Below are 13,366 nucleotides of genomic sequence, written 5' to 3'. Positions count from 1 at the left end.
CCTGTTCTCTCTATCACAGCAGAGAGCAGCTCCTTCATGGGAATGTGACTCACGCGAACATGCATGACCTCGAACACACTCACACATTCGCTCAGTTGCTTGCATTTTGAGCTTCTGGGCACATGCAGAAAACGTGAAAATGAATTTGGTTTGATCTGCTGTTCTGTAAAATGAGGGATTATTTATGGCTGGTAATCCGTTTGAGGAGCGGCTGAAGGGCTCCTCTGGCTTTAGCTCTGCCCGCTGATAGACTGTCTGGACAAAATACCCGCTCTCTCCTCTTCTGGCCTGACCGCCCTCCAGCCATGAGCAGAGGCAGAGGCGCTGGCAGGCACGAGGCGCGTCAAAGACGACACGTCATTCCCCTTGACAGCCACAGGGGGCGCACTGGTTCTGCGCGCACTGCTTGGTGGGAAGGGCTGGCTCCGGGCCTCGTTTCTGCATGCAGGCAGAGGGACAGCGTTAACACTTGGAATAGTGACAGTACCTACCTCAGACAGATTAGTGGTGATATGAGGCAATATGGCGTCTGCAGGGTGTATTCACGCTGCAGCAATTAAACTGCATATCTAACTTTTAGACATTTATCAAATAAATGGGAACATTCGTGGTGTAAATCAAGGTCAATGTCAAAACCACGCCCTTTCGAGGAAGACGTCCAGACACACTGTCTTGTTGTCATTTTGCCACTGGGTGTCAGTGTGGTGACATGCTGATAAAAGTAGTCCCACGCATGCTGAACAGAGTGTGCTGCCCCTCCTCTGCCATTCATTCCGTTATCTCCCGCCCCCTTCGCTCACCTGAGTCTGTCTGCGCGTGGGCCGCACAGGCTGGTTGTCGGGGTGGTTGGGCGCCCACGGCCCCAGGCTCTGATTGGAGTAGAAGTCCATGGGGTAGACTTCCTGCCAGCCAACCTCCTGCAGAGCTACAGCTGCCTTGAGAGATAGCGAGACGGAGAAACACAAATACGGTAAAGAAGAAGAAGCTTGACAAGCTAAAAGTGCAGTACCAGCCCACTTGAATGGCCGTACACGATCCTGAAGTTGTTGTGTTTTTGTTTTTTTCTCCCCTCGTTATCTAGTACTGCGCTTGCAGTTTTCTGGGCAAAGCAGCTTGCAGGAAACCACACAGTGAAGAGAAGTCGCAACAGACAAGACAGGTGTCATAATATTAAGCTTGGATAACAGGCAGAGTTGTCATGTTATCCCTATGCAGCTGCACTGCATGACACAACATCTGTTAAGAGGGGAGCAACAGCACAGGCATGACAGTGCAGTGACATAAGTGCAGACTGCTCCATATGGAAGACAAGTGCCTGTGAATATTGATTGTGAATGAAAGAAGGCGCAGCCGAACAGACGAATAAACAAGCGTGCCGAATGAAAGAACAAATCATTTGATTGTTCATTTATTAATTCATTCCTCATACATCTTTCAGACAAGTTCGACGCCAAGATCCAACTTGAGCGTCATACAATTTCAGATCATTTCAATGACGTATGGAAATACGGCGGAAACGCAGTCGCGTGACGCACGACAGAGTTCAGCTCAAAGGAAACGAGGAAAATGCAGCTTGAAAGTGATGAAACCTCTGCTCTAGTGGGACATAATTCATCGCTGTTATTGTGTTGCTGTGGTGTGCGCCAACGCTGACACCACCACCGGAGGAAGTGTCCCGGCTGTATCTTCAAATAGAAACAGGAACACTCCCATAAACATGCTTTTTTTTTTTTATTATTTTTTTTTTTTTTTACACAAGACACAATAAAGGATAATTGCAATGGCTGTGGAGATCGAGATACTATTTCACTTTCTCCAAGGAAGTACCAAAAGTTAAGCTAATAGAGGTGATTCTTTCTATTGTTCCATATTTTACATAAGTGTAACACAGGTCTCCACCAAAACTTCGTCGTATTTCTAAACTTATTTCTTAATAGGCTTATTTCTAAACCATTCTATTGTCCATGTACAGTACATGGTGCCACTAGGGCAGATTATCAGTAGTTTCAGCAACATCTCCTCTCATCGCACGCTGATGACATCCAGTTGTGATTTTCATTTAAACCAGATGAGCCTCATAGCATTTCTGAATGACTGTCGAAATGCAATCAGGAACCGAATGGCAACTAACTCCCTGCAGTTAGATGCATATAAGAGTGAAGTCCCGATTACTGCTCCAGATAACCTTCACTCAGCGATCGGACGCAATCTTTGGCACGTTATCCTCATCTTCTTGGACTAATCTTCATTCTGACCAATCCATGACTTTTGATGCTCACATTAGGACCGTAGCCAAACCGTAGCTCTGCTCCGTCAAAGAAACGGTGATGCTCTACACCGCTCTTATCTCGTCACCTTTGGACTACTGCTTACCTGCCTGATGTCTTCACTTCACTGTACGAAATGCCGCCGCGTGACTCTTAACACAATCCAACAGATGGTCGCATATTACACCTATTTTAACCTCTGTGCACTGGCCTCCAGTACATTTTCATTGTCAAATGTTGGTGCTTACTTATATGGCCCTGCATGGCCTGGCTCCACAGAACATCATGGACCTCGAGCTGAGCTTTTAGGTCCTTTATCCTCCTGCACATTTTAAGACTCTATGAACTCTATGAACTCTAAAAGCAGCTAAAAAAAACCCCATTTGTTCAGACAGGCTTTTAGGTACTATGTTTTAACTTCTTACTGTATGCCTTCTTATGTTTTCATCTTTGTTTTATTTATTTAAAAATTAGATTTTTTTTTATCTTTGACCGCAAGACACGTTGAGACTGTTGTCTGTGAAAGGTGCTATATAAATGTACCTTGGTTGCTCTGCTTCACTCTGCATAGACGATTATATAAAAGGCTAATCGTAGCACATATCTGATTTTTACTGTCTTTGAGGTACAACTAAATAATCAGGTTCTTCCTTAATATCCAGCTATTCAAAATACAACATGTGGATCAAACCCCCTAGTGTTTCTCCTAACTAAACAAACAATCTGTATGCTGGGATAAATCCTTCTTTCCTGTCGTCTCCAAACATCCTTCTGGTGGAGTCTTCTTCATTTTCTCCTCTCCTCTGCCCTCATTCCGCCCGGGTCTCATTTCCTTAGCTCGTACCCTCTGCTCTCGTCCTCTCCTCTCTCCCCTCTCACACCAACTGCCTCTCTCTTTGGAACTAGCTTCTTGCTAATCCCTGCTCTGACAGGAGAGCCAAGTGTGTCTTATTGACTATAAATATAACATGAGACGCACTGAAAATAAATGCTGCCGCCCCCCCCCCCCCTCATTCTCCACCCCTCTTCCTTGCTCACTCCACCCTCCCATCTCGTTCCTCCTCATCTTCATTGTAAATGCCACGGTGCACTGAGACACATAACACTCAAGAGGTACGAGATGTGGGCGAATTAAGACTCATCACAACCGCACACGAGCACACATATAGACGCAAGTGCGGCCGCAAATTATTTAAACGCACAGACATTGTTCCCAAATAGCTGGCGGGGGAGAGCGAGGTGGGCTCTGACAAAACCAGGCTTAAAGAAAACAGATTGCTGCTTTCCTCATTACAGCGGGGTGACTTCAGACTTCACATGAGCCTCAGTCAGAAACAAAACAAAGAGATCATTACTTTTTCTCCTTAGGTGAACGCCATCAGTATTCTTAATGGCCTCATTCTGAAATGTACGAGCGGTGTGCGCGCACAGATGTGCAGTCGGAGGAAAACAGCGGCCGTTTGAAATCACACTCCAATATCCAAGACGGCAATTCCCCCTCGCAGCCATTTCACAAGGTTTTAAATCAGTAGCATATCTTTGAGGGGAATCATTGAATGAATTAATAGTCGACATCAAATGCTAACCAGCCAAGTCACATAATGGCACATAACTGCCAGCACATCACAAAGTGTCTACAGCAGCTGCGGCGGCACATAAACAAACGCTTGCTTTGAAATGGATCTTTATGGGTTGCTGTCCAATCTATCTCTCTCTCTTTAGAAAAACAAGACAGCTGCAGGAGGGGAGGGGTGACGGAGTCTGTGTGATCCTGTGGCCAGCAGGGGGGGCTAGTCTTCTGCAGATGCCGTTTTCTGGGCATGCGTGTGTGTTTGTGTTTTATAGCAGGGATAGAGGGAGAGAAAGAAAGAGGGAGGGGAGTAGGCATGATTCCTCATCCCCAGCTCAAGCAGGCCTCGATGAACTCACAACCCATCCAAACGCTTCCCCATAACATTGTAGTAGCTCCTTTATCTCATGTGCTTTGATGAAGGCTTCAGCAGGACATCTGTCGGGGGGGGGTCTGTGTACTGTGCAGGGAGGTTCTGAGTGTGTTCTGCGTTTGTGTGTGCAATCCATGAGCCTCCACTGATAAGTGAGTGACAGCTGTGAGCTCGCTGTGAGACTATAAGGTGCATGTTTACCTCATATGGAGACAGCAGGGGTTTAGAGAAGGCTGTGCCCCAGTCGATGGAAAGGCGTGGACAAGCGATCTGGATCCACCTGTAGGGAGGAGACGGTACAGATTTGTGCTCAAATGTACAACAGAGTGCAAATGCGTGCCTTGTGTAAAACAGGAGCAGTCGGAGCGGGGCGGGGGACCGAGGTCCTATTCGACAGGCAGTGCACATCTGTGACCGCACGCTGCGTGTGGATCCGTGATGCGGTGGGTTGTGCAGGGAGCCTCCCTCCACCTGATCGCCAGCATCTGTTGGCGAGATCTGTCCTGATTTGCAAAAAAGCTCTGAAGACAGCCACGCTACACGGTCTGAATGCATAGCCAGCCCAGTGAAAGAGGGAGGCTGAAGAGAGAGGGAGGAAGTTGTGTGGTGGTGGAGGTGGGAGGGAGGGAGGGAGGGAGGGAGGGAGGGGGGGGGGGGGGGGGGGGGGACGACACACACACACTGGTTGCAGGAGGCATAAACAATAAAACAGGAAAAGAAGTGAACGGAGGTGAAAAGAGAAGAGATGCACTGAAAGAAAAGAGGGAGAGGTTAGGTGAGTGTGAATAAAAAAATAAATAAAAAAAAACGCCGCACCAGCCCGGTCTCCACGGAGGTAGCCTACATAGCTGGCAGACAGGGTGAAGGGGGGGGGGGTTGTTTTATATGAGAGAGATGGGGAGGCGGGTGAGAAAAAAGGACACAGATATACAGCGATAGGGAGAAAGAGCAATGAAGATGAAAACAGAGGGAGGGGGATTGAGAAGCACGAACAGAGAACAGAGGCAGAAGAGAGGAGGCAGAGTGGCAGGGAGAAAAGTGTTTACTCTAGAAAATGCATGAGAGAGGGATGAGGAGGGCGTGGATGTAAACAGCTGGAGGGGGGAAAAAAAAAATAAAAAATGAACAATGAGAAAATGGAGACGGAGAGAAGCGTCCGGGGCTACAGGGGTTAGCTTTCACGGATCAATGCTATCCACAGCTCCATCTTCACTCAGGGAGCGGACCCTCCCTTGTCCCTAATCCTAATGATGGAGCTCCATCAGATATATTGACAAATATGAATTGAGTTGCAGTGCATTTAGGAGCCCTGCAGATAACGTTAAATCTAGGTAAATGTCAAAAGGAATACATCTTTTTTTTTTTTGAGATTTAAGCAAAGGAATAAAGGCGAGTAAAGCAGTATAGATGGAAAAACACTTGAAATAAATGTTGTTTTTTTCCCTGATTACTTGAATACCTTCATGTGTACGCTAATGCGTCAAAATCCCCATCTGTCTAGTATTCCATCTTCCAACTTTCACACAATTTCTCAACCCATTCATCACTTGAGAGCCAGCTGAGTCGGAGCTATTTGAACCAATCTCCTGAGACCTACAGTAAGTTTGGTGAGGAGAGACGGCGATGTGGAATCTGAGATTTGACCTTTAAGTCCGTCGGCTGCTATTCAAAACCAGAGCCAAACACTGTACATGTATCAAAACCACTTATAATGGGGGGGGGGGGGGAGTCTGACAGTTTGAATGCGTGTAGCCATGTATATATGCACTTCTTCTGCATGCACCTGTGTATAGTGTGTAGAATGAGCTGAAAAGAACACGAAGAGGTTAAAAGTGGGTGAGAGTGATTAATAAAGCAAACCCAAGACTCCTCGACTAAATCCTTGGGGCTGGCATTGAGAGGAGGGTCTGAGAAGAAAGCGAGCTAGAAAGCATGAAAGAGAGCGGATAGCTGATTGGCACATACGTAGACCCAGAAGGGAGTTTTCTAATATTAGCACAGAGACCGAGTTCAGTAAAATGCATGGTGCCATGGCTGGTATTGCCCCCCAGAATGTGGCCCAAATTGTATTTCCAGCCCTTATCTGGCCTTTAATCTCGCCAGCACTGTAGAGATCCCACATCACGGGGGTGCAGTGGAACAAAGAGAGAGCTGGAGGAAAGAACAGAGAAAGAGGCGCAGAGACAAAGCAAAAATGTGGGCTCTTGTCTGTTGGCAGTGGAGCCTCGTTTCACAACTTATTCCCGAGCAAATTTTAGATTTACCGAAATGAGGAACGTATGAATGCGACAGAAACCTCGTCTCTTCGGTCCCTACAGGAAAGGTTTGCTTAAATAGAAAGAAGAACCCTTCGAGACATGCAAGGAATTAAGAGAAACAGGATGCAGATTACGCTGTGATATGTGAAGGTGAGGTTGCGTGACATTCAGCACTGCTATACAACGTGAGCTCCAGGCGCGGTCTAGCCGCTGTGGCCCGTTGCACCCCGACACCGTTAGGGAGATCTCCAGCCTGCGTGGCTCCCATTCAATTACACTCAGTCTTGACCCCGGCGCGAGCGCGTACAGCCAACCTTTAATTAAGCAGTATGGGGGCAAATGTCAAATACGCACCTTTAAAATCGCAAACTTAAATTGGATGAGAACAAAAAAAAAAAAAAAAAAATACAGTTCAAACAGAAAGACAAAAGACATGCAATGCACAGGGTGGCATTCGAAGTCTAGTTGAGATAAGTGTGTGGGTGTACAGATATCTGTACAATAGTTTAAAACCTGCTTGGGGACAGCCTAATTACACACTTAAGAGCATATGCTAATGGTGTCTCTCTGTTTGTATGAGTCTAATGGCAGAGAGAGCCTGGGGGTGGGCTCTGTGCAGAGTGCTCTGCCGGCTTGTGCCGAGCTCTAACGCGTCCTCCACCACCCCACTGTCTCCGTCTCTCCTCCTCCTCCTCCTCCTCCTCCTCCTCCTCCTCCTCCTCCTTCAACGCAGCTTCACACACCTGGCGGTTTGTAATATCTATTGTAGCCTCGGGTAAGACGCCTGAGTATGTACAGACTGTTCTGAGCTGTGAGGGGAAACAAATTAAACATTGAGAAAGGCATTATTATGACAAATAAATGCAATGGTATCCAACACAGCTGCAAAATGAATCGATCGAAATTTGACCGAAAAAAAAAAGGGGGTTGTTCAGATTCTTCTTGCTTATTATTCTTTAATGAGAGAGTTTCTGCCTTTTTTTTATTTTTACAGTTTATATCACTCCAAGTGAGGTATTGGGAAAAAAAAAAGTATGGATTTATGATTTATGAGGAAAATGCTCAGATGAAACCCAGCCCTACTCTTTAAAAGCACAAAGAAAAGAATGATTGTTGCATTGCATCCTGATGAATATAGTTGCCCTTTTATTCGCTACACCTAGCTAAACAGCCCCACAGCATGCTACGTTGATGAAGGGTCAAATGTTCAGTGTTTTGTTAATTTAACTTCTTGGTCATTTTGGAGGCTGTGGTGTTTGGTGTTATTAAATTCTATTGGGTCACACTGAGATAATCATATGCATTATATATAGTTTGATAAAAGGCCATTAAAGGATTTAAAAAGTTAATTAGCTATTTGTACCTTCTAAACAGGCCACTGGGTATAACACTATGTAATGTAATGGGCTGAATTTCGTATCGTAACACTTTAGTTTTCTCCTGACATCAATGCCATAAATGCTACTGAAACAGACCTTGTTGAAAAGCTTTTTGTCTGTAACGGTTTGTTTCGGTTGGGTGAATCGTGCCTGACTTACATAATTTCAGAGTTCCACTCATACGTCAGTCTAAAGCGAGAGAGAGAGAGCCAAAAAAAAAACAAAGAAAAACATTACTTCGACCACAATCGCGCGCTTTCCAAACACAGCCCCCTCAACTACCTCTGCATCGCTCTCCCTCTCTGTCTCCAACTCACTCTCGATCTCTCTCAGACCTTCTGTCCTCCTCTCACCCACTCCTCCCTCACACATCACACTTCTCATTACTCCACAGCAAGAGGCCAATCCGAGGGAGTGTGAGGAGCATGTGTGTGTGTGTGTGTGTGTGTGTGTGTGTGTGTGTGTGAGTGAGATCGGAGATGTTTCACATTAATGTCTCACTAACCGCTTGTCCATCTTCACCTCTGGTTGGAAGTCAGATAAATTGGAGAAGGTGCACCCTGAAGCCTGAGCACTTGATATTTCTTTTGAAGAAACTTCAGGGGGTGAATTTTTTTTTCCAAGACTGCAATGAGCGTTGCCGGGCTAAATAACGGCGTTAAGTGACACGGCATGAGTTCAGAACCTGTCAGTCTGATTATCATGGATGAATGGCGAGATCAGCGAGTACATCAATAATGTAATAATGTCAAAGTGTGTGAGTAAATGTGTTGGTTATGTGTGAGGGGTTTGCAGTTTCCATGTGTTGCAGGAATGCAATACATTTTTTTTAATCATAAGATTAAAATACTCAATAAAACAGAAAAAGCAAGAGGAAGGCTAATATATTTTTTACAAAAGTACATAATGAAAAATATGCACTTATTAGCTTATTCAATAACAATATCCCTCCTTCTATGCCCTTGTGTCAAAGCTGAGGACATTGTGCATTATGCTCGACTATTTGTTTTTTTGCTACGAAGGCAAAACTATGGAATCTCACCACGCCATGACTGTCAATTCTGTTTATGAAGCTATACACTCCAGTAGTCCGTGTTTCTGCTGCTTGGCGTAGTGTCCACTTGTAAATTATGCTGAACCACCAGTTGTGTGCAATGATGCTTACAGAATACATTTCAAAAGTTGTTGATTGCAACTTTTAGGTGAGTACTTGCTGTCGAACATAATAGACCCGCCAGTATCCATGACGTGAAGGATGAATTAGACCACTTTTTAACAAAAGAGGCACAGCAGTAGATTAAGATTAGTTGCAAATGAAGAAAACAATGAGCCAAAGGAAGAGTGAAATGAAAGTAATTCAGACTTTAAGGTTGCAGGAAGCCATGACAGGTGGAAAAGGAAAAGTGACCAAATGAGGCTCTTCAAGTCTTTGCATTAACACAAATAACATGGCAACCTTTTCACTGTATCAGAACAAAAGTCGTAGCCTTTAATAGTTCATGCATTGTAGCGTGGCTCAAAAAGCTTCGGAGGTGTTGTCAGGGAGAACAGACATAAAATCACTGGCTTCTGCACGGCTAGGAGAATATGGGCCAGCGATGGTAATCCATCTGCCAAGGCCAAGCTGTTGGTATTCACTGAACAGGACGTGTCCTAATTTGGGTGTGCGTCAGCTTATGTTTACGCGCATCTTAATACTCACGCATCTATCTCCTGCATCAGATCCAGCTTGCCCGGGAAAATCTCAGACAGAAGCACTCGAGTGAAGGACTTGCCCGATGACTGGAGCTTTGACTCCAGGTGCTAGGAGGAGAAAGAAATACAACAGAATGACAAAGGCAAAGGGTTTGAAATCCACACATCAAACTGAATTCTCTCCAGTGTTGTGAAACTCAACAGAATCAAATGAGAAGCTACAAATCACAAAACCCACGACTCCCTCACACACACACACACACACACACACACACACACACACACACACACACACACACACACACACACACAGCGTAGTCTATATATGCAATCTAGGGCTGTCCTGACGTTTTTTTTGCTTTAGTGTTATTAATCACAGCAGGGCGACTATTTCATCCAGCTCTGAGTTTCTGAAGCAACATATATGCATCCATTGCACGGTAGCAGACGGATTTCGCTCCTCAGCCTTCTCCTGGCAATCTCACGCCAGGTGGGATGTGTAATCCTTGTTGCACCAATTATGTAATAATAACCTAAATGTAAAAACGCCTGAAGATGTAATAAAATGTACACTTAATCTGATCTAAAATGTAATAAAACCCAATAATATACTAACTTGAACAATAATGTACTAAATGTCTTGACTGATGTTTTAACAGCTGGGTCATTTTAGTTCAAAACTGGCAATGTATTCATTTTGACATATAATCTAATAATGTCCCAAAGTGTGCTTTGAGGGTGTGTGGGTAAACTCTCGGCGTTATTTAGAATTAGAAATGTACAACTGATGGCAAGTAGCACGTTGTTATGGGAAGATGAAACTAAAATCCTATCACTGGGAAATGAACCCGCCCATTCCCCCATGCTGATTGGTCACTGTCCATTAGACCAGAGTGGATCTTAGATTCGGCACCATCAGAGAATGACAAAGACTGCAGAATTTCCCCGTGTGTTACACGAGCGAGCAATGAAGGCAAAACAGTAGATTCAATCTCCACGACACAACCAATCTGGAATTTCAGTTTGACGAGATCGTTAAAGAAGAGGAGAACATGGAGGAACACAAGTAGAGCCGTGGCTTTGATGACGCATTTTTACCTCCGTGTCACTGACGGGAATGCACCAGGATGCATTAGCACTACTAAAAGATATGTGGTCCCAGACCACCTCGGCTAGTGGTTTGAGTGATCAGATCACAATGCGTCTTGGTGTTTATTAACACTTGTATTTAGCGCTGTCCACTTCCGATCTCTCAAGACGCATTTTAAACCTTAGTGTAAACAGGGTCAGCTCAGTTTGGGACAATCCCTTTCTCTCAGTTTCTACCCGGAGCTCAAGGCTGCAGGAGAGGAGAGGAGGTCAGAACTTCATATCAAGCACCGCTTCAGACTCCCTCTTCACAATGCCCACATTACTGCCGACACGGAGCAAATCCACCTGTCCATGTCCTACGACACCTCACATTCGCAAATAAACAAGATCCTGGGATACTTGTATCATACCCTCAGACTTTGGTTGAATCTCACAATCACTTCACACTCAATAAAATCACTGGAGGTAACAGCCTGGTGAAGCAAACAGCACTACATCATCAGCAAATATGTGATCCTCAGGTCACCGAACTTGGGGTTTCAAGCCAGTCCAACTCCCACGAGAACAAACTTTGTTGCCGATAATACAGATTATCACTCTATTTTTGAAGTGCCGCTCACAACATCCTGAGGTCACAATCATGAACCTTCAAGTTCATAAAACGTGTGAACTTTAGGAAAGGGCTGGTCTGTTGTTTGCCGATGAGCCGCTATGGTCCGTGACTCACAGTCGTATAGATGTGACCTTCCTTGTTTTACAGGCATAATGGGTTTTTAAAGGCCGATATAATAATGATAGTTTGGAGCAGGAAAGAGCAGATAGCTGATTAATCAGCCAAAATGAATATCAAACTCAAATTATACCTCAATGAATAGAACATCTTAGATCTAGATTTGATAGATGACTAGCTTCAAACGGATGCGTGACGCATGGTGAAGTGATGACCGATCACAAGTTTTTGTTTTACTCCGTTCAGTACCATCTAAAAAAATGACATTAGCTCAATTCACCAATTCGCCAGACTGCTACACCACCCTGGTGGATAGCGGGCCCACTTCAATTCCTCATATTGAGCTGGATCGGGCACCTTGGGTACAAGCTCAGACACTTATATACCATATCAATAAATTAAACCGTTTAGCCACTTCAAGGAATTCTTCTTCTCGCCGTCTCTGCCTTGAAGTTTTGGGCATTGCTACTTGGACTGAGGTGTTATTCAGGGACGCAGAAGTCAGCCAAAGCAAGTGAAGAAATCCCATAAACGTTCTTTTGGTAAGATAAAGGTATGAGAGCTGCTGATATCCACTGTCCTTGGGTGTATCATGAGACATTTCTACAAGTGTGCTCTTATCAGAGATAGTTCTGTCCCCTTACTTGAGAGGATATCTGACACTGTACTTCCTAATCTCGACAGATCGTTGTGGTAGAGCTGGTGGGTCTTTTTATTCAAATCCCCCTTTTTTTTTTTTATACATCCTCTCCTGCCACTCTAAACAGAAACTTTTCGCTCTCTGGTTGACATTTGTACATCAATGGGAACTTCATCTTTTATGTCTGGATATATTCAAACAGGAGAAGTGCACCAATATAAGCCTAACATTTTTTTTTACGGCACGCCTAGTTCTGGAGTGTTTTTTTTTTAACCTTTTATATCTAGAGGTCCATGCATTCTACCGACTATATGAAGACAGTATAGCTACGAAACAAAGGAGGACGAATGAAGAGAACGGGCAGTGGTGACCAGAAAGGACTTCTCGGTCCATCAATTAGTACTCCCAGTCAGAGACAGATTTGTGGGCATGCTAATGCATAATAGCTCATACTCGCATAAGACTTAAGAGTTCCTCACTCAACACACTACTGGACCAGCAGCAGCGTACACACACAAAGTACCTATGAATACGTTTCACGGAATTATTACAAAGAGATTATTATAACATGAGAAGCAATTTTGAGTGACGGAATTGTTCTGTTTTAATTTCGGACTAAAATTGTTAATTTACTATAAATGTCTCTGTTGTGCTGGGAAGAAAGTCAATAGTCAATTGCTGAGGAAATGCAGGGATTTGATAGATTATCTTTTAACCTTTTGAATATTGATTTGTAATTACTTCTCGTATACATTGCCGAATCAATAAAAGAACTAGCTTAAAGCCCCAAGTACTAATACAACCACCCTTGAGGCCAACAGCGGGATGAAGATAGGGCTCTCTAAGGCTGTCTGGCCGCGTCATTCTAAATGTGAAATAACGAGCTCCCAGTGTGAAGACTGCTGGTCCTATTCGTACTTCATGTCACCAAACCATTTGTCAGTGCTAAATATTACAGTCATTGCACAAGTGGCCTTAGGACATGTAGACGGTGAGGACGCAGACTCTCACCTCCATGACTTTGGGGCTGCCCTGCCGGCCCAGCGTGCCCATGATCAGGCCCCATCTCTGGGCCGATCGAGCCTCGTCAATAGCCCGGAGCCTCAATGCACGCATGGCTTCGTGGTCATAGTACTCCCTGGAGAAGACCTTACTGTAGGGGTCATATCTACAGAAAGAAAACAGAATGTCAGTGGAATGTATACACATAAAATGACCATATCATACACTACCAACTATTGTTCAGCTATCTGTCTTGAAGACAGAAATGCAAGAAAAGATGAAAAAAATCCAATCATGAAAAGCCATCAAGTATGACAGGAGTTAGTGTATCTTAAGAAAAATTGAGGTATTTCTGAGCAT

At 44.5% G+C, this 13,366-nt stretch overlaps 1 protein-coding gene across 1 annotated transcript in view; it reads right to left on the bottom strand.

The window, feature by feature from the left end:
* Positions 1-265: 265 nt before the first annotated feature.
* Positions 266-13,366, bottom strand: part of dph1 (diphthamide biosynthesis 1) — a 54,340-nt gene continuing 41,239 nt past the window's right edge. Inside the window, exons 8-12 of the mRNA XM_068715733.1 lie at positions 13,016-13,172; positions 9,550-9,650; positions 4,412-4,490; positions 801-935; positions 266-438 (exon numbers count right to left, since the gene is read on the bottom strand). Coding sequence (XP_068571834.1) covers positions 358-438; positions 801-935; positions 4,412-4,490; positions 9,550-9,650; positions 13,016-13,172 — 553 coding nt within the window. The 3' untranslated portion in view covers positions 266-357. The remainder of the gene's footprint in view (positions 439-800; positions 936-4,411; positions 4,491-9,549; positions 9,651-13,015; positions 13,173-13,366) is intronic.

This window comes from Cebidichthys violaceus, unplaced genomic scaffold (assembly GCF_023349555.1).
Source record: "Cebidichthys violaceus isolate CVI_PGR_0920_01 unplaced genomic scaffold, fCebVio1.0.p SCAF_1, whole genome shotgun sequence".
Taxonomy (NCBI): Eukaryota; Metazoa; Chordata; class Actinopteri; order Perciformes; family Stichaeidae; genus Cebidichthys; species Cebidichthys violaceus.
The sequence above is the reverse complement of the archived record's forward strand: the minus strand, read 5'-3'. Positions and strand labels throughout refer to the sequence as shown.